The 21,197-nt window shown below is 49.0% G+C and overlaps 1 protein-coding gene across 1 annotated transcript in view; it reads left to right on the forward strand.

Moving 5' to 3' along the window:
- itga11a (integrin, alpha 11a) overlaps positions 1-21,197 on the forward strand; it is a 110,709-nt gene that overhangs the window by 84,192 nt on the left and 5,320 nt on the right. Inside the window, exons 17-21 of the mRNA XM_029720635.1 lie at positions 60-170; positions 619-704; positions 862-1,072; positions 2,904-3,002; positions 20,990-21,066. Coding sequence (XP_029576495.1) covers positions 60-170; positions 619-704; positions 862-1,072; positions 2,904-3,002; positions 20,990-21,066 — 584 coding nt within the window. The remainder of the gene's footprint in view (positions 1-59; positions 171-618; positions 705-861; positions 1,073-2,903; positions 3,003-20,989; positions 21,067-21,197) is intronic.

The raw sequence follows: 21,197 nt of genomic DNA on the forward strand, positions 1-21,197 counted from the left end.
GATGTATGGTGTGATACAGTTGTAATAACACTGATCCTCCCCACGTGTTGCTGATCCAGGAGACCACAGACTATGTGAGGCCCATCGTGTTCACTGTGGCGGTGGCACTGCAGGATCCCGACCAGGGCCCTGCGCTGGACGACACCTGGCCCACCACCGTCAGGACTGAGGTGAGACACACACATCTGACCCTTGACCACTGACAATCAGCACTTCTTGTTTAGCTCTTATGTAATCACTGATTAGAAATGTCTGGACAGGTAAAAAACATTTGCTGGAACCCTTCCGTTCATCTGTCCAATCATATCTAATCAGTGATCCCTTCAAGGAAGCGTTGAAGAAAGCAAGCGCTTTGAGCGGGTCACATGACTGCTTGACCTGACCACTAACCAGTCATCTCCTTATTTAGCTCTTAGTCTACAGCCTTATGAGTGGTATTGTAGCGATTAAGGGGAACATACAGGGGCTTGAACCAGTGACACTATGGTTTGCAGGGCAAGCATAGTACTCGCTGTACCATAAAGGTAGACCTCTTGGCCTCTTGGCCTCCAAGACCTCTTGGCATAGCCATACTATGAAATGGATGTCATTGTAACTGAGTATCTCTCTCTCTACTAGCTTCCCTTCTGGAATGGCTGTGATGAGGACGACCGCTGTGTACCAGGCCTGTCCTTACAGAGTACAACTGACCTGCTGTCTTGGAGGTGAGCGTACACACACACACACACACACACACACACACACACACACACACACACACACACACACACACACACACACACACACACACACACACACACACCACACCACACCACACCACACAGATCAGAATATATGACTTTCTCCCTCTCCTCCCCACAGGCAGTTCTGTGGGAATGCAGTCCACTCCAGGGGTGTGATGTGTCGACGTCTGTCCGAAGGAGGGGCGGAGGGGTCAGAGCGAGTGATGGAGGGATCGAGGAGGAGGATGGTGGTGGATGTTCGTCTGGAGAACAGGGGAGAGAACGCCTATGGAGCCCGCCTCAACATCACCTACACTCCTAACCTACGATTCTCTAGTCTCATTGTCAAGGTGATGATTCACAGTACATTGGATTTATAGACCACTATTCCAGGACCAAAGACTATAGTACAACAATACAGTCCAATAAATGGCAGTACAGTAGACAACAGTACACCAGTACAGCAGACACCAGTACTGCAGTCAACAGAACACCAGTACTGCAGTCAACAGTACACCAGTACTGCAGTCAACAGTACACCAGTACTGCAGTTAACAGTACACCAGTATTGCAGACAACAGTACACCAGACAACAGTACACCACTACAGCAGACAACAGTACACCAGTACAGCAGACTATAGTACACCAGTACAGCAGACAACAGTACACCAGTACAGCAGACAACAGTACACCAGTACAGCAGACAACAGTACACCAGTACAGCAGACAACAGTACACCAGTACAGCAGACGATAGTACACCAGTACAGCAGACTATAGTACACCAGTACAGCAGACTATAGTACACCAGTACAGCAGACTATAGTACACCAGTACTGCAGACAACAGTACACCAGTACAGCAGACTATAGTGCACCAGTACAGCAGACAACAGTACACCAGTACAGCAGACAACAGTACACCAGTACAGCAGACTATAGTACACCAGTACAGCAGACTATAGTACACCAGTACAGCAGACAACAGTACACCAGTACAGCAGACAACAGTACACCAGTACAGCAGACTATAGTACACCAGTACAGCAGACTATAGTACACCAGTACAGCAGACTATAGTACACCAGTACAGCAGACAACAGTACACCAGTACAGCAGACTATAGTACACCAGTACAGCAGACTATAGTACACCAGTACAGCAGACTATAGTACACCAGTACAGCAGACAACAGTACACCAGTACAGCAGACAACAGTACACCAGTACAGCAGACAACAGTACACCAGTACAGCAGAATATAGTACACCAGTACAGCAGACAACAGTACACCAGTACAGCAGACTATAGTACACCAGTACAGCAGACAACAGTCCACCAGTACAGCAGACAACAGTACACCAGTACAGCAGACTATAGTACACCAGTACAGCAGACAACAGTCCACCAGTACAGCAGACTATAGTACACCAGTACAGCAGACTATAGTACACCAGTACAGCAGACAACAGTCCACCAGTACAGCAGACTATAGTACACCAGTACAGCAGACAACAGTGCACCAGTACAGCAGACTATAGTACACCAGTACAGCAGACAACAGTACACCAGTACAGCAGACAACAGTACACCAGTACAGCAGACAACAGTACACCAGTACAGCAGACAACAGTACACCAGTACAGCAGACAACAGTACACCAGTACAGCAGACAACAGTCCACCAGTACAGCAGACAACAGTACACCAGTACAGCAGACTATAGTACACCAGTACAGGAGACAACAGTACACCAGTACAGCAGACTATAGTACACCAGTACAGCAGACAACAGTACACCAGTACAGCAGACAACAGTACACCAGTACAGCAGACAACAGTACACCAGTACAGCAGACAACAGTACACCAGTACAGCAGACAACAGTACACCAGTACAGCAGACTATAGTACACCAGCAGCGCAGAGTCACAGAAACAGTGCTTGGTTGACTGCTCACAGAAGTCAGTGTAAAGATGATTTGGCCAATCACCTTTAGACTAGTACAGTCTGTCTATTGAAGAACAAGTCTTCTTCAAATACAGTATGGAGTACTACTGCACCTGTTCTAGCCATATAGAATATAATTATTCCTGGGGGAAGTCAGGCTTGTCTGATGGAGAAGCTTGTCTCTCTCATTGTTCTCTCAGTCACTGAGTGTGTTTTATCTCTGTTTCCATCTCAGGACAACTCGGATATCAAGATAGAGTGTCGCAGTGAGGACAGACAGAGGCATGAGAAGACCTGCAACGTCAGCGCTCCCTTCATGAGAGCCAAGACTCAGGTGAGTGGGAGTCCCTTTAGTAACACGGCGTTCAAGGTAGACCACACTGAGACACAGTTCCCCACAATGCACCATACCAGACCGTTCATGACCACAGGGTACCACAGCTGCTCTTAGTGGAGTACTGTATCATATCATGGACCAGAATAGGCGACCATAGACCGCAACAGTGCTTACCAGAACAGTAAACCAAAACAGTGGACCATTAAAGACCATAGTAAAGTAGTGCAGACCGTTTGCAACCACAGAGTTGATCAAGGTGCACCATGGTTAATCTATATGGGGTTGATCCTGGACATTTTACAATCAAGACACCCACCTATCCCACGTACCCAACCCAACCATCTAAGAGTTATGGTAGAGAGTCCTTCCTGCCCCAACTCCCACCAAGAGGGCTGTCAGCAGTGTGCCCTCCGCACACCAATCTGGCAACCATCACCCCCACTTTAATATTGTCAATATTATTGTGCAACAGTTCTCCTGGGCTTATCAAACACAGCCATAACAAAATATCAGCTACCATTCTTTTAATAAGATCAGTGATTGTTTTCATAAATTACATCTCACAGTAGATAACCGTGAAACAATGTTATTGATGGTTGCATTATGTAACTTTGTGACTTTTGGCTGTCGCTTCTTGCTTGGAAACTTCAAACTCTTTGTACTGTTCCGTTTTTCTACTTTGCAGGCCACTAATGTCCCATTCGGCCCTTAAATCTGTGGACATTTTAAGTTAATTTATGAATCCAATTGTCCTCTGGGGCCAAGGGTTTGTTGTTAAATTACTAAACTGAATCAGTCTATTACAGTTGCTGAGAAGAGCGTAGAGATTTCAGCCCTTGGTCTTTTATAATCAGGCCGAGATGATGAAAATGATGCAGTACTCTTGTTCACTTTAAGTATGTTATAGGAGTACGGTATTACGCATCACTGAATGAGAGGTCTAGAAGGAAATGACTGTTTGTTCAGTGTACAGGGTAAAAGAGTTTAATGAATGTCTCTATCCAACACTGCATTTGGACCATTGATATATTGTAGACAACAGAGGTTGCTTTCCTTTGCTTGGAGCATCAGACAGGATCAAATGAAGATAGATACAGTATGAAGAGATACTTTAATGATATGTTCTGCTATATATTCCCCTATCTGATTGTCTGTTTCAACTTCCTGCCTGTTGTTTAGCATCATTTTCTCCACTGACATCTTCCCTTCCCAGGCCTGTAACGACAACCACATTTATTAGTCTTTCCTGTCAGCTGTATGTTTTGAATTATATTGCATCGGGTTGTACTTTTTTGAAAGAGCCATGTTTGAATCTACACTCTTCGGGGAAAAAAGGTGCTATCTAGAGCCTAAAGGGGTTCTTTAACTGTCCCAATAGAAGAACCATTTTAAGTTCCAGGTAGAACCATTTTGGGTTCCATGTAGAACCTTTTTTCCACAGGGTTCTCTCTCCATCTGGCCGCCTGTACCCCTCCTCTCTCTCCATCCTGCCTCCTGTACCCCTCCTCTCTCTCCATCCAGCCTCGTGCACCCCTCCTCTCTCTCCATCCTGCCTCCTGTATCCCTCCTCTCTCTACGTCCCACCTCCTGTACTCCTCCTCTCACTCCATCCGGCCTCCTGTACCCCTCCTCTCTCTACGTCCTACCTCCTGTACTCCTCCTCTCTCTCCATCCGGACTCCTGTACCCCTCCTCTCTCTCCATCCGGCCTCCTGTACTCCTCCTCTCTCTCCATCCAGCCTCGTGCACCCCTCTTCTCTCTCCATCCTGCCTCCTGTACCCCTCCTCTCTCTACGTCCTACCTCCTGTACTCCTCTCCCTCCGTCCTACCTCCTGTACCCCTCCTCTCTCTCCATCCAGCCTCCTGTACCCCTCCTCTCTCTCCATCCTACCTCCTGTACTCCTCCTCTCTCTCCATCCGGACTCCTGTACCCCTCCTCTCTCTCCATCCTGCCTCCTGTACCCCTCCTCTCTCTCCATCCGGCCTCCTGTACCCCTCCTCTCTCTCCATCCAGCCTCCTGTACCCCTCCTCTCTCCATCCTGCCTCCTGTACTACTCCTCTCTCTCCATCCGGCCTCCTGTACCCCTCCTCTCTCCATCCTGCCTCCTGTACCCCTCCTCTCTCTCCATCCAGCCTCGTGCACCCCTCCTCTCTCTCCATCCTGCCTCCTGTACCCCTCTTCTCTCTCCATCCTGCCTCCTGTACCCCTCCTCTCTCTCCATCCTGCCTCCTGTACCCCTCCTCTCTCTCCATCCGGCCTCCTGTACCCCTCCTCTCTCCATCCTGCCTCCTGTACCCCTCCTCTCTCCATCCTGCCTCCTGTACCCCTCCTCTCTCTCCATCCTGCCTCCTGTACCCCTCCTCTCTCTATGTCCTACCTCCTGTACTCCTCCTCTCTCTCCATCCTACCTCTTGTACTCCTCTCTCTCCATCCGGCCTCCTGTACTCCTCCTCTCTCTCCATCCTACCTCCTGTACCCCTCCTCTCTCTCCATCCGGCCTTGTGTACCCCTCCTCTCTCTCCATCCTGCCTCCTGTACCCCTCCTCTCTCTACGTCCTACCTCCTGTACCCCTCCTCTCTCTCCATCCGGCCTCCTGTACTCCTCCTCTCTCTCCATCCGGCCTTGTGTACTCCTCCTCTCTCTCCATCCTGCCTCCTGTACCCCTCCTCTCTCTACGTCCTACCTCCTGTACTCCTCCTCTCTCTCCATCCTACCTCTTGTACTCCTCTCTCTCCATCCGGCCTCCTGTACTCCTCCTCTCTCTCCATCCTACCTCCTGTACCCCTCCTCTCTCTCCATCCGGCCTTGTGTACCCCTCCTCTCTCTCCATCCTGCCTCCTGTACCCCTCCTCTCTCTACGTCCTACCTCCTGTACCCCTCCTCTCTCTCCATCCTGCCTCCTGTACTCCTCCTCTCTCTCCATCCTACCTCCTGTACCCCTCCTCTCTCTCCATCCGGCCTTGTGTACCCCTCCTCTCTCTCCATCCTGCCTCCTGTACCCCTCCTCTCTCTACGTCCTACCTCCTGTACCCCTCCTCTCTCTCCATCCGGCCTCCTGTACTCCTCCTCTCTCTCCATCCGGCCTTGTGTACTCCTCCTCTCTCTCCATCCTACCTCCTGTACTCCTCTTCTCTCTCCATCCGGCCTCCTGTACTCCTCCTCTCTCTACGTCCTACCTCCTGTACCCCTCCTCTCTCTCCATCCGGCCTTGTGTACCCCTCCTCTCTCTCCATCCTGCCTCCTGTACCCGTCCTCTCTCTACGTCCTACCTCCTGTACCCCTCCTCTCTCTCCATCCGGCCTTGTGTACTCCTCCTCTCTCTCCATCCTACCTCCTGTACTCCTCCTCTCTCTCCATCCTGCCTCCTGTACTCCTCTCTCTCCATCCGGCCTTGTGTACTCCTCCTCTCTCTCCATCCTACCTCCTGTACTCCTCCTCTCTCTCCATCCTGCCTCCTGTACTCCTCCTCTCTCTCCATCCGGCCTCGTATAACCCTCTCTCCCTCCCTCCTGCCTTTCATGAGGTGCTGAATTTTCAGTTAAAAGTCTTGTCTGGTCTAGCAGGCCTAGCTCCTCCTCAAAACACCAGTCTTCCTGATTGTCACTACTCTACAGTGAATGCTCTCTAGAAGAGACGTTCTCTTGAAGAATGTCATCTAGAAACAGTTTTTCGGCGTAAGCATTAAGTCTAGGCGTTGTGTTGTTAAAAGTTAAATCACACAATAAACTGAGAGATAATCACCAAATTATGTAAATTGTACTGGCTCCTAACCCATACAATGATCCAATCAGATTTAACCATGTGTAGCCTTCTTCCGCATATCTATTAGCTACAATAACCACGTTACCTTCTGATGACATAGCTCTGATGTCATCGTAATGTATCCATGAGAACCTGGTTTAATGCCACAATGACATCATGTAATGTAACCATGGCAACTTGGTTTGACTGGTTGAATCTGTGTTACAGTAAACACAATTTGCTTAAATGCATTATTGCCCTTTATACGATGTACTACATACACCAAAATCACATAGCCTCTAACTGCCTCACAAATATATAGATATCTCATCCGAACAGCCCTGTACAAACAAGTATCCAGACTAAACATGTGTCTATGCCCCTAAGCACTGAACATAGGAGTTTGGTTAAGAAAAAACCCTTATCTGATCTTCTCTTTATAGCTTTTTATATTCTGGTAGCCAGAAATAGAACCGCATGGCATGCCAGAGAACATTAGAATACATTCAGGCAATAAGTAACCTGGAGTCATCAACAGTAACTCAACAGTAACTGCCTGAAATGCTTTATTTCTTGTAGCACAGAAAGACACTTCAAATGGAGATGTATTCTGTTCCAATGAAATATCTGCATAATCAAATGCATATATAAATGAAAGTCACACACACAGCGAGCAAGTAGTGGTCTCAGTAAACCAAACGTTTCATCAGCTCCCCAATCATCCCACCACATTACCCCACCAAGTCATTAGCGCAAATAATGGTCATCTCCTTGACAACAGAATTACCGCAGGATTATTTGCTTCATATTCTCTCCAACAAAAACCCTTCTGAGGGATCTGATCTGGAGCCATGTTGGGGGACCCTTCTGAGGGGTCTGATCTGGAGCCATGTTGGGGGACCCTTCTGAGGGTTCTGATTTGGAGCCATGTTGGGGGACCCTTCTGAGGGATCTGATCTGGAGCCATGTTGGGGGACCGTTCTGAGGGATCTGATCTGGAGCCATGTTGGGGGACCCTTCTGAGGGGTCTGATCTGGAGCCATGTTGGGGGACCCTTCTGAGGGATCTGATCTGGAGCCATGTTGGGGGACCCTTCTGAGGGATCTGATCTGGAGCCATGTTGGGGGACCGTTCTGAGGGATCTGATCTGGAGCCATGTTGGGGGACCCTTCTGAGGGGTCTGATCTGGAGCCATGTTGGGGGACCCTTCTGAGGGATCTGATCTGGAGCCATGTTGGGGGACCCTTCTGAGGGATCTGATCTGGAGCCATGTTGGGGGACCCTTCTGAGGGGTCTGATCTGGGGCCATGTTGGGGACCCTTCTGAGGGATCTGATCTGGAGCCATGTTGGGGGACCCTTCTGAGGGATCTGATCTGGAACATGTTGGGGGACCCTTCTGAGGGATCTGATCTGGAGCCATGTTGGGGGACCCTTCTGAGGGATCTGATCTGGAGCCATGTTGGGGGACCCTTCTGAGGGATCTGATCTGGAGCCATGTTGGGGGACCCTTCTGAGGGATCTGATCTGGAGCCATGTTGGGGGACCCTTCTGAGGGGTCTGATCTGGAGCCATGTTGGGGGACCCTTCTGAGGGATCTGATCTGGAGCCATGTTGGGGGACCGTTCTGAGGGATCTGATCTGGAGCCATGTTGGGGGACCCTTCTGAGGGATCTGATCTGGAGCCATGTTGGGGGACCCTTCTGAGGGATCTGATCTGGAGCCATGTTGGGGGACCCTTCTGAGGGATCTGATCTGGAGCAATGTTGGGGGACCCTTCTGAGGGATCTGATCTGGGGCCATGTTGGGGACCCTTCTGAGGGATTTGATCTGGGGCCATGTTGGGGGACCCTTCTGAGGGATTTGATCTGGGGCCATGTTGGGGGACCCTTCTGAGAGATCTGATCTGGGGCCATGTTGGGGGACCCTTCTGAGAGATCTGATCTGGGGCCATGTTGGGGGACCCTTCAAAAAACCGAAATGAATTAATCACCCACAGTCATTGTGTTTGAATGGGAGCCAGACAGAGTCACAAGCCAGATGTTTTCTGTTCTGGTTGGGTCTCTTTAAAGTATGGTACTGCAAAGCCAGCCCAGTGAAACCAGCAGTGTTCCCTGTAGAGAGCAGAGGCCAGCCCAGTGAAACCAGCAGTGTTCCCTGTAGAGAGCAAAGGCCAGCCCAGTGAAACCAGCAGTGTTCCCTGTAGAGAGCAGAGGCCAGCCCAGTGAAACCAGCAGTGTTCCCTGTAGAGAACAAAGACCAGCCCAGTGAAACCAGCAGTGTTCCCTGTAGAGGCTAGCCCAGTGAAACCAGCAGTGTTCCCTGTAGAGAGCAGAGGCCAGCCCAGTGAAACCAGCAGTGTTCCCTGTAGAGCGCAGAGGCCAGCCCAGTGAAACCAGCAGTGTTCCCTGTAGAGAGCAAAGGCCAGCCCAGTGAAACCAGCAGTGTTCCCTGTAGAGAGCAGAGGTCAGCCCAGTGAAACCAGCAGTGTTCCCTGTAGAGAGCAGAGGCCAGCCCAGTGAAACCAGCAGTGTTCCCTGTAGAGAGCAGAGGCTAGCCCAGTGAAACCAGCAGTGTTCCCTGTAGAGAGCAAAGGCCAGCCCAGTGAAACCAGCAGTGTTCCCTGTAGAGAGCAAAGGCCAGCCCAGTGAAAGCAGCAGTGTTCCCTGTAGGGACAGAGGCCAGCCCAGTGAAACCAGCAGTGTTCCCTGTAGAGGCCAGCCCAGTGAAACCAGCAGTGTTCCCTGTAGAGGCCAGCCCAGTGAAACCAGCAGTGTTCCCTGTAGAGAGCAGAGGCCAGCCCAGTGAAACCAGCAGTGTTCCCTGTAGAGAGCAGAGGCCAGCCCAGTGAAACCAGCAGTGTTCCCTGTAGAGAGCAGAGGCCAGCCCAGTGAAACCAGCAGTGTTCCCTGTAGAGGCCAGCCCAGTGAAAGCAGCAGTGTTCCCTGTAGAGCGCAGAGGCCAGCCCAGTGAAACCAGCAGTGTTCCCTGTAGAGAGCAGAGGCCAGCCCAGTGAAACCAGCAGTATTCCCTGTAGAGAGCAGAGGCTAGCCCAGTGAAACCAGCAGTGTTCCCTGTAGAGAGCAGAGACCAGCCCAGTGAAACCAGCAGTGTTCCCTGTAGAGAGCAGAGAGCAGCCCAGTGAAACCAGCAGTGTTCCCTGTAGAGAGCAGAGGCCAGCCCAGTGAAACCAGCAGTGTTCCCTGTAGAGAGCAGAGGCCAGCCCAGTGAAACCAGCAGTGTTCCCTGTAGAGGCCAGCCCAGTGAAACCAGCAGTGTTCCCTGTAGAGGCCAGCCCAGTGAAACCAGCAGTGTTCCCTGTAGAGAGCAGAGGCCAGCCCAGTGAAACCAGCAGTGTTCCCTGTAGAGAGCAGAGACCAGCCCAGTGAAACCAGCAGTGTTCCCTGTAGAGAGCAGAGGCCAGCCCAGTGAAACCAGCAGTGTTCCCTGTAGAGAGCAGAGGCCAGCCCAGTGAAACCAGCAGTGTTCCCTGTAGAGAGCAGAGGCCAGCCCAGTGAAACCAGCAGTGTTCCCTGTAGAGGCCAGCCCAGTGAAACCAGCAGTGTTCCCTGTAGAGGCCAGCCCAGTGAAACCAGCAGTGTTCCCTGTAGAGAGCAGAGGCCAGCCCAGTGAAACCAGCAGGGTTCCCTGTAGAGAGCAGAGGCCAGCCCAGTGAAACCAGCAGTGTTCCCTGTAGAGAGCAGAGGCCAGCCCAGTGAAACCAGCAGTGTTCCCTGTAGAGAGCAAAGGCCAGCCCAGTGAAACCAGCAGTGTTCCCTGTAGAGAGCAGAGGCCAGCCCAGTGAAACCAGCAGTGTTCCCTGTAGAGAACAAAGGCCAGCCCAGTGAAACCAGCAGTGTTCCCTGTAGAGGCTAGCCCAGTGAAACCAGCAGTGTTCCCTGTAGAGAGCAGAGGCCAGCCCAGTGAAACCAGCAGTGTTCCCTGTAGAGAGCAGAGGCCAGCCCAGTGAAACCAGCAGTGTTCCCTGTAGAGAGCAAAGGCCAGCCCAGTGAAACCAGCAGTGTTCCCTGTAGAGAGCAGAGGTCAGCCCAGTGAAACCAGCAGTGTTCCCTGTAGAGAGCAGAGGCCAGCCCAGTGAAACCAGCAGTGTTCCCTGTAGAGAGCAGAGGCCAGCCCAGTGAAACCAGCAGTGTTCCCTGTAGAGAGCAAAGGCCAGCCCAGTGAAACCAGCCGTGTTCCCTGTAGGGACAGAGGCCAGCCCAGTGAAACCAGCAGTGTTCCCTGTAGAGGCTAGCCCAGTGAAACCAGCAGTGTTCCCTGTAGAGGCCAGCCCAGTGAAACCAGCAGTGTTCCCTGTAGAGAGCAGAGGCCAGCCCAGTGAAACCAGCAGTGTTCCCTGTAGAGAGCAGAGGCCAGCCCAGTGAAACCAGCAGTGTTCCCTGTAGAGAGCAGAGGCCAGCCCAGTGAAACCAGCAGTGTTCCCTGTAGAGAGCAAAGGCCAGCCCAGTGAAACCAGCAGTGTTCCCTGTAGAGAGCAGAGGCCAGCCCAGTGAAACCAGCAGTGTTCCCTGTAGAGAACAAAGGCCAGCCCAGTGAAACCAGCAGTGTTCCCTGTAGAGGCTAGCCCAGTGAAACCAGCAGTGTTCCCTGTAGAGAGCAGAGGCCAGCCCAGTGAAACCAGCAGTGTTCCCTGTAGAGAGCAGAGGCCAGCCCAGTGAAACCAGCAGTGTTCCCTGTAGAGAGCAAAGGCCAGCCCAGTGAAACCAGCAGTGTTCCCTGTAGAGAGCAGAGGCCAGCCCAGTGAAACCAGCAGTGTTCCCTGTAGAGAGCAGAGGCCAGCTCAGTGAAACCAGCAGTGTTCCCTGTAGAGAGCAGAGGTCAGCCCAGTGAAACCAGCAGTGTTCCCTGTAGAGGGCAGAGGCCAGCCTAGTGAAACCAGCAGTGTTCCCTGTAGAGGCCAGCCCAGTGAAACCAGCAGTGTTCCCTGTAGAGAGCAAAGGCCAGCCCAGTGAAACCAGCAGTGTTCCCTGTAGAGAGCAAAGGCCAGCCCAGTGAAACCAGCAGTGTTCCCTGTAGAGAGCAGAGGCCAGCCCAGTGAAACCAGCAGTGTTCCCTGTAGAGAGCAGAGGCCAGCCCAGTGAAACCAGCAGTGTCCCCTGTAGAGAGCAGAGGCCAGCCCAGTGAAACCAGCAGTGTTCCCTGTAGAGGGCAGAGGCCAGCCCAGTGAAACCAGCAGTGTTCCCTGTAGAGAGCAGAGGCCAGCCCAGTGAAACCAGCAGTGTTCCCTGTAGAGAGCAAAGGCCAGCCCAGTGAAACCAGCAGTGTTCCCTGTAGAGAGCAAAGTCCAGCCCAGTGAAACCAGCAGTGTTCCCTGTAGAGAGTGGGTACAGTACGGTATAGCACTACGGTGGCTGGAGTTGGCCCAGAACAGAGGAGAGTAGCATCGGATAGGTACAGTACGGTATAGCACTATTGCAGGGTTTCCCAAACTCGGTCTTGGGGACCCAAGGTGTTCCCATTTGTTTTTTCCCCCTAGCACCACACAGCTGATTCAAATAATCAAAGATGAATGATGAGTTGATTATTTCATCAGCTGTGTAGTGCTAGGGGAAAGAAACTAAACGTGCCCCCCTTGGGGTCCCCAGGACCGAGTTTGGGAAACACTTTGCTAAGGTGTCCTGAGTTGGCCCAGATCAGAGGAGAGTACCTAAGGCACTTTCTGGTTTTACATTCTCCACTGTGTCAGTCATTACCCACACCGCTCCACTGTGTCAGTCATTACCCACACCGCTCCACTGTGTCAGGGCTCTGTTTGGACCCAGTCATTACCCACACCGCTCCACTGTGTCAGGGCTCTGTTTGGACCCAGTCATTACCCACACCGCTCCACTGTGTCAGGGCTCTGATTGGCCACAGTCATTACCCACACCGCTCCACTGTGTCAGGGCTCTGATTGGCCCCAGTCATTACCCACACCGCTCCACTGTGTCAGGGCTCTGTTTGGACCCAGTCATTACCCACACCGCTCCACTGTGTCAGGGCTCTGTTTGGACCCAGTCATTACCCACACCGCTCCACTGTGTCAGGACTCTGATTGGCCACAGTCATTACCCACACCGCTCCACTGTGTCAGGGCTCTGACTGGCCCCAGTCATTACCCACACCGCTCCACTGTGTCAGGGCTCTGATTGGACACAGTCATTACCCACACCGCTCCACTGTGTCATGGCTCTGATTGGCCCCAGTCATTACCCACACCGCTCCACTGTGTCATGGCTCTGATTGGCCCCAGTCATTACCCACACCGCTCCACTGTGTCAGGGCTCTGATTGGCCCCAGTCATTACCCACACCGCTCCACTGTGTCATGGCTCTGATTGGCCCCAGTCATTACCCACACCGCTCCACTGTGTCAGGGCTCTGATTGGCCCCAGTCATTACCCACACCGCTCCACTGTGTCAGGGCTCTGTTTGGACCCAGTCATTACCCACACCACTCCACTGTGTCAGGACTCTGATTGGCCACAGTCATTACCCACACCACTCCACTGTGTCAGGGCTCTGATTGGCCCCAGTCATTACCCACACCGCTCCACTGTGTCAGGGCTCTGATTGGACACAGTCATTACCCACACCGCTCCACTGTGTCATGGCTCTGATTGGCCCCAGTCATTACCCACACCGCTCCACTGTGTCATGGCTCTGATTGGCCCCAGTCATTACCCACACCGCTCCACTGTGTCAGTCATTACCCACACCACTCCACTGTGTCAGGGCTCTGATTGGCCACAGTCATTACCCACACTGCTCCACTGTGATGTCTTCCAAGCCCATACCACTAAGGCCAACCATTGGGGTTATTATTACAGTCAATATCCTCCCCCCATAGGACCTGGCATAAACTGACCCAGTCCTCAGCATTTTGATCAGGCAGACAAGATAAACATTCCTTTGACATATCTGACGCCTACAGAACAGTGTATGTTTTTGGTTTTACTATCCTTGTGGGGACCAGAAGTCCTCACAAGGATATTAAAATAAGAACAATTCAGACAAGTGGGGATATTTCGCCAGTCCCCACAAGGAAAAGGGCAATTTTAGGCTTAGAGGTTAGGTTTAGGAGTTAGAGAAAATAGGATTTTGAATGGCAATCAATTGTTTGGTCCCCACAAGGATAGTAAAACAAATGTGAGTGTGTGTTATAATGTAGGGGTTCTTGTTTGTGTACATTCAGTATCATTTTTCTGTCAGAGTTGAGGGATTCTATACAGGCAGGAAGATAGCTGCCTCATTAGGCATTCCTTCCTGCCCAGACGGAATGAATCAGGGGTCCATCATGGGATGGAGGACAGTTGACAATGCTCAACGCCTCTCCTCCTCTTCTCTCCTCCTCCTTGAATGGTGCCAAGGATAGCAGTTAGTGGGCTGACTATGCACTGCACACTAAATACAGCTGGAAGTTAGGCTTGTTTGTGTCTGTTTTTTGGGCGAGAATGTCCTTACTGCTGAGTGTTGCAAGGATTGCTTTGCACTTCTGAACAGGTTAAGTGTCAACACAAATACAAATCAAATTTTATGTCACATCAAATTTTATTAGTCACATGCGCCAAATACAACAGGTGAAATGCTTACTTACGAGCCCCTAACCAACAGTGCAGTTAAAAAAAACAAGGATAAGAATAAGAGATAAAAGTAATTAAAGAGCAGCAGTAAAAAATAACAATATATACAGGGGGGTGCCGGTACAGAGTCAATGTGCAGGGGCACCGGTTAGTTGGGGTAGTACGTACATGTACAGTCGTGGCCAAAAGTTTTGAGAATGACACAAATATTAATTTCCACAAAGTTTGCTGCTTCAGTGTCTTTAGATATTTTTGTCAGATGTTACTATGGAATACTGAAGTATAATTACAAGCACTTCATAAGTATCAAAAGATTTTTATTGACAATTACATGAAGTTGATGCAAAGTGGCAATATTTGTAGTGTTGACCCTTCTTTTTCAAGACCTCTGCAATCCGCCCTGGCATGCTGTCAGTTAACTTCTGGCCACATCCTGACTGATAGCAGCCCATTCTTGCATAATCAACACTTGGAGTTTGTCAGAATTTGTGGGGTTTTGTTTGTCCACATGTCTCTTAAGGATTGACCACAAGTTCTCAATGGGATTAAGGTCTGGGGAGTTTCCTGGCCATGGCTGTCCTGATCAGGTCAGGGTACAGGAGACCACCACCCTACAGATTATCTCCCAAACCCCCAACTGAGGAGGAGAGATCTAGGGGTCTGAAGATGTGGGGGTTTTATGACACCTCATGCCCATAATACAGAGAAATTCCTTTGTCCTAACAATGGAGAACTGGCCTCAGAACCTTAAACATGCAATAAAGGGACTTTGGAACAATGGTTTCCGTCAGCCACAATGGTGGTTATGACGAAAAGTGGAATATTATGTATGTATAAAATGTATGTAACTTTTGTATTTGTTTTTAAAGGTTAAGAGATGACGTTATTATGAAAACATTGTACCTTTAAGAGTTTTCCCAGTATATGCCTGATGTTTATACATTGTACGCTGTTTGGAAAATATCCAAATCAAACAGAATGTTTTGATAAAGATGAAATGTGAAGTTAGTGTCTAAAATCGGATTTTTAGCCAAATCTAAGCCTTGCCCCCTTGTACTTGGTCCGCCCAGAGAATCGCCCTAAAGGCTGTTACACCCACTTCTGACCCGAGGGTATAAGACAGGAGAGTGAAGAATTAACATAGTAGACTATTGACCCCAAGCTGCAGCCAAGGTCTAACAAAGTCGACGAACCCCAAAACGAAACACAAGGTTGAAGACAAAGAAATATTTTTCTACACGAGCTACGGACGAGTAGCTGTGTCTAAGCGGGTGAATTCAAGCCGAACCACCCAGCCTCCACTCTCCATTGAATCGTGGTATCGACACCATTCGAGCCGAAGCTGTGAGCTCTGAGCTACAGAGCTGTCTGTCCTCAGAAGACCCCTTTCCGATCAAGGGTGAGGATCAGACCACTTAGCCAAGAAGGACACTGACATCGTGAGGACAACCAGAGAGTTGCGCCGGAGAACTGCGTCATTTAGAAGCCTAAACGACCCACGCGGAGCTTCCCACCTGAGAACTCCAACACGTAATTACACCATTATATTCTGACCCATAAGAGCGGCAGTTCGGGGCAAGGCTAATTTTAAATAAGCATGGCTGACAAATGAACCCAAATGTATATTTCTCTCGTGTACTTCCTTTATTTCTCTCTCTTTAAAATCCCCATTTTGGGTAACAAGCGCCATAGTGTGTTGGCCCGTTATACTAAGTCCTAATCGATAGCTAGACTGTGTTTTGTGTATGTGCATTTTTATCATCATTTTAGCTTGCTAGTAAATAAATAATCAACTAAGATTGGTGTGGTAAATTCAGTGGTAAAGCCCGGGTCCGTGCAGATTCCCGGATTATACGACTTTCAGATTATGAGACTGTAGAGGAAATTGATTAATTTAGCGACTGTTGTAATCGATATTCTGATATCCTTTGAGTTAATTTGGGAAATAGAAACTCAATCAAAACAATGTTCCCATGGTGCCCCAGGTTAATGAGTTAATAATTGCTTGATTCATTGCTTAATTCATTTAATCACGTAAGTATAAACCGTTAATCATTCGATGAGCAACAGTCGTCACATTAACTAATACAACGTCACGACAACCCAAAATATCGATGTTTTGTTCCCCGAGCCACTTAGTTATCACTTTTGCCTTATGGCAAGGCGCTCCATCATGCTGGAAAAGGCATTGTTCGTCACCAAACTGTTCCTGGATGGTTGGGAGAAGTTGCTCTCGGAGGATGTGTTGGTACCATTCTTTATTCATGGCTGTGTTCTTAGGCAAAATTGTGAGTGAGCCCACTCCCTTGGCTGAGAAGCAACCCCACACATGAATGGTCTCAGGATGTTTTACTGTTGGCAGGACGCAGGACTGATGGTAGCGCTCACCTTGTCTTCTCCGGACAAGCTTTTTTCCGGATGCCCCAAACAATTGGAAAGGGGATTCATCAGAGAAAATGACTTTACCCCAGTCCTCAGCAGTCCAATCCCTGTGCCTTTTGCAGAATATCAGTCTGTCCCTGATGTTTTTCCTGGAAAGAAGTGGCTTATTTGCTGCCCTTCTTGACACCAGGCCATCCTCCAAAAGACTTCGCCTCACTGTGCGTGCAGATGCACTCACACCTGCCTGCTGCCATTCCTGAGCAAGCTCTGTACTGGTGGTGCCCCGATCCCGCAGCTGAATCAACTTTAGGAGACGGTCCTGCTGCTTGCTGGACTTTCTGGGCGCCCTGAAGCCTTCTTCACAACAATTGAACCGCTCTCATTGAAGTTCTTGATGATCCGGTAAATGGTTGATTCAGGTGCAATCTTACTGGCAGCAATATCCTTGCCTGTTAAGCCCTTTTGTGCAAAGCAATGATGACGGCACGTGTTTCCTTGCAGGTAACCATGGTTGACAGAGGAAGAATAATGAATCCAAGCACCACCCTCTTTTTGAAGCTTCCAGTCTGTTATTTGAACTCAATCAGCATGACAGAGTGATCTCCAGCTTTGTCCTCGTCAACACTTACACCTGTGTTAACGAGAGAATCACTGACATGATGTCAGCTGGTCCTTTTGTGGCAGGGCTGAAATGCAGTGTAAATGTTTTTGGGGGATTCAGTTCCTTTGCATGGCAAAGAGGGACTTTGCAATTAATTGCAATTCATCTGATCACTCTTCATATACTCCAGAATGTTATGCAAATTGCCATCATACAAACTGAGGCAGCAGACTTTGTGAAAATGAATACTTATGTAATTCTCAAAACCTTTGGCCACGACTGTAGGTAGAGTTAATTAAAGTGACTATGCATAGATGACAACAGAGAGTGGCAGTGGTGTGAAGAGGGTAGGGAGGGGGGGCAATGTGAATAGTCTGGGTAGCCATTTGACTAGATGTTCAGGAGTCTTATGGCTTGGGAGGAGAAGCTGTTTAGAAGCTTCTTGGACCTAGACTTGGTGCTCCGGTACCGCTTGCTGTGTGGTAGCAGGGAGAACAGTCTATGACTAGGGTGGCTGGAGTCTTTGACAATTTTTAGGGCCTTCCTCTGACACCGCCTGGTATAGAGGTCCTGGATGGCAGGAAGCTTGGCCCCAGTGATGTACTGGGCCGTTTGCACTACCCTCTGTAGTGCCTTGCGGTTGGAGGCCGAGCAGTTGCCATAACAGGCAGTGATGCAACCAGTCAGGATGCTCTCGATGGTGCAGCTGTAGAACCTTTTGAGGATCTGAGGACCCGTGCCAAATATTTTCAGTCTCCTGAGGGGGAATACGTTTTGTTGTGCCCGCTTCACGACGGTCATGGTGTGCTTGGACCATGTTCGTTTTTGGTGATATGAACACCAAGGAACTTGAAGCTCTCAACCTGCTCCACTGCAGCCCCGTTGATGAAAATGCGCCAAATACAATAGGTGCTTATTTAATGCTTATTTACAAGCACTTAACCAACAATGCAGTTCAAGAAATAGAGTTAAGAAAATATTTCCGAAATAAACTAAAGTCATTTTTTAAATAAAAAGTAACAATAAAGAGGCTATATTCAGGCTATATACCGGTACCAAGTCAATGTGCGGGGGTACAGGTTAGTCGAGGTAATTTGTACATGTAGGTAGGGGTAAAGTAACTATGCATAGACAATAAACAGCGAGTAGCAGCAGTGTAAAAACAAAAAGGGGGGGTGATGTAGTAGTGATGGCGCCGGAGGGGATGGCTGCCGTCTTATCGGCTCTTAACCAACCATGCTATTTTGTTTGTTTTTTCACATTGTTCACAACTTGTTTTGTACATAATGTTGCTGCTAATGTCTCTTATGACCAAAAAAAGCTTCTGGACATCAGAACTGCGATTTCGCTGGAGCAGGAAACATTTATACATTCTATTGGCAGGATAGAACAGCAGCCTCTGGTAAGACCTATGCATAGTATCTCTCTCTACCTAGAGAGTTTATCTGTATTTATCGTAGCTGTCTACATACCACCACAGACCGATGCTGGCACGTAAACCGCACTCAGCGAGCTGTATACTGCCATAAGTAAATAGGAAAACGCTCATCCAGAGGCGGCGCTCCTAGTGGCCGGGGACTTTAATGCAGGTGAAACTTAAAACAGTTTTACCGAATTTATATGGGCATGTTAAATGTGCAACCAGAGGGAAAACAATTCTAGACCACCTATACTCCACACACAGAGACACATACAAAGCTCTCCCTCGCCCTCCATTTGGTAAATCTGACCATAATTCTATCCTCCTGATTCCTGTTTACAAGCAAAAATTAAAGCAGGAAGCACCAGTGACTCGGTCAGATGAAGCAGATGCTTAACTACAGGACTGTTTTGCTACCACAGACTGGAATATATTCCGGGATTCTACCGATCGCATTGAGGAGTACACCACATCAGTCACTGGCTTTATCAATAAGTGCATCGAGGACGTCGTCCCCACATGACTGTACGTGCATACCCCAACCAGAAGCCATGGATTACAGACAACATTCGCACTGAGCTAAAGGGTAGAGCTGCCGCTTTCAAGGAGCGGGACTCTAACCCGGAAGGTTATAAGAAATCCCGCTATGCCCTCCGACGAACCATCAAACTCACAAAGTGTCAATACAGGACTAAGATTGAATCATACTACACCGGCTCTGACGCTCGTCAGATGTGGCAGGGCTTGCAAACTATTACAGGCTAAAAAGGGAAGCACAGCCAAGAGCTACCCAGTGACACGAGCCTACCATACGAGCTAAATAACTTATATGCTTGCTTTGAGGCAAGTAACACTGAAACATGCATGAGAGCATCAGCTGTTCTGGACGACTGTGTGATCACGCTCTCCGCAGCCGATGTAAGACCTTTAAACAGGTCAACATTCACAAGGCCGCAGGGCCAGACAGATTACCAGGACGTGTACTCAAAGCATGCGCTGACCAACTGGCAAGTATCTTCACTGATAATTTCAACCTCTCCCTGACTGAGTCTGTAATACCTACATGTTTCAAGCAGACCACCATAGTCCCTGTGCCCAAGAACACTAAGGTAACCTGCCAAAATGACTACCGACCCGTAGCAAAATGACTACCGACCCTAATTATTATACATAACATCCTGATATATATGTAGATATTGTTATTTCCCTTGACGTAGTGATGCTGAATGTAAAACACTTCACTCTCACCTACTGTACATATCCAATCTGTTTACATCTACATGAAGGTACAAGGTTCCTAGGTTTTAAGGGTTGATTTAGAAATCAGGCATATGTAAACTCACGGTAGCTGCAGTGTGTCTCCATTGAACCCATCCATGTTGGCAGTACAGTAATTGTACATATGTTCAGTGCTTGGTCTTCAGAGGGGAAATGCCCTGGTTCTTTGTTTGGTACCAACAGGGCTGCAGGCTCCTTGAGTCCTGGGCCAAGGACTTAGTCCAGGTTATTGCAGGTTTCTCTCTTTAATCCCTAATGTGGGATGTATTATTGTCGGAGGCTGGGGACTGAGGGAACGTACAGTTTGGAAATGGTTTATAGCCAGGAGAACCCTCCCCCAGTGCTACTGCTCTCAGCTCAGCTCTACTCTCAGGTGTCCACACCTGTATGCATGTTTTGACCGTTCTGTTGTGGCAAAACTCATGGGTAATGCGAAACTCATGGGTAATGTGAAACTCATGGGTAATGTGAAACTCATGGGTAATGCGAAACTCATGGGTAATGCGAAACTCATGGGTAATGTGAAACTCATGGGTAATGCGAAACTCATGGGTAATGCGAAACTCATGGGTAATGCGAAATTCATGGGTAATGCGAAACTCATGGGTAATGCGAAACTCATGGGTAATGCGAAACTCATGGGTAATGTGAAACTCATGGGTAATGTGAAACTCATGGGTAATGCGAAACTCATGGGTAATGTGAAACTCATGGGTAATGTGAAACTCATGGGTAATGCGAAACTCATGGGTAATGCGACTAGTACGAGCACTGTAACGACCAAATCAGCAATGTTGACAGAATTTAGTTAAGTCTGTCCAAGAATTACAGAAGGAAAAAAGCTTTGACCCACAAAGTTATTTACTATGATGCAAAGGCATGATATTTCCTGTGAGAGAAATGACTACAGTAGATTAATATCTGGAAACATTTTGTCATCGTGGTACTATAATACTCTCTCTTGTCGTCCCCCATGTAGGTATCTTTCCGCCTGGAGTTTGAGTTCAGCCGATCAGTGTTCCTGGACCACGTACGAGTCATTCTAGAAGCCAGCAGGTGAGGACGCACTAAACCACTTCAAATAATAAACCGTTTTTTAATCACTGTCTGATAAATATTATTTTTACAGTTATGATCAGGTGAGATAATGAGATAATGTTCTTAGCTCAGGAGTTTCTCCTCTCCTG

The sequence above is a fragment of the Salmo trutta genome, chromosome 29, assembly GCF_901001165.1.
Source record: "Salmo trutta chromosome 29, fSalTru1.1, whole genome shotgun sequence".
Classification (NCBI taxonomy): domain Eukaryota; kingdom Metazoa; phylum Chordata; class Actinopteri; order Salmoniformes; family Salmonidae; genus Salmo; species Salmo trutta.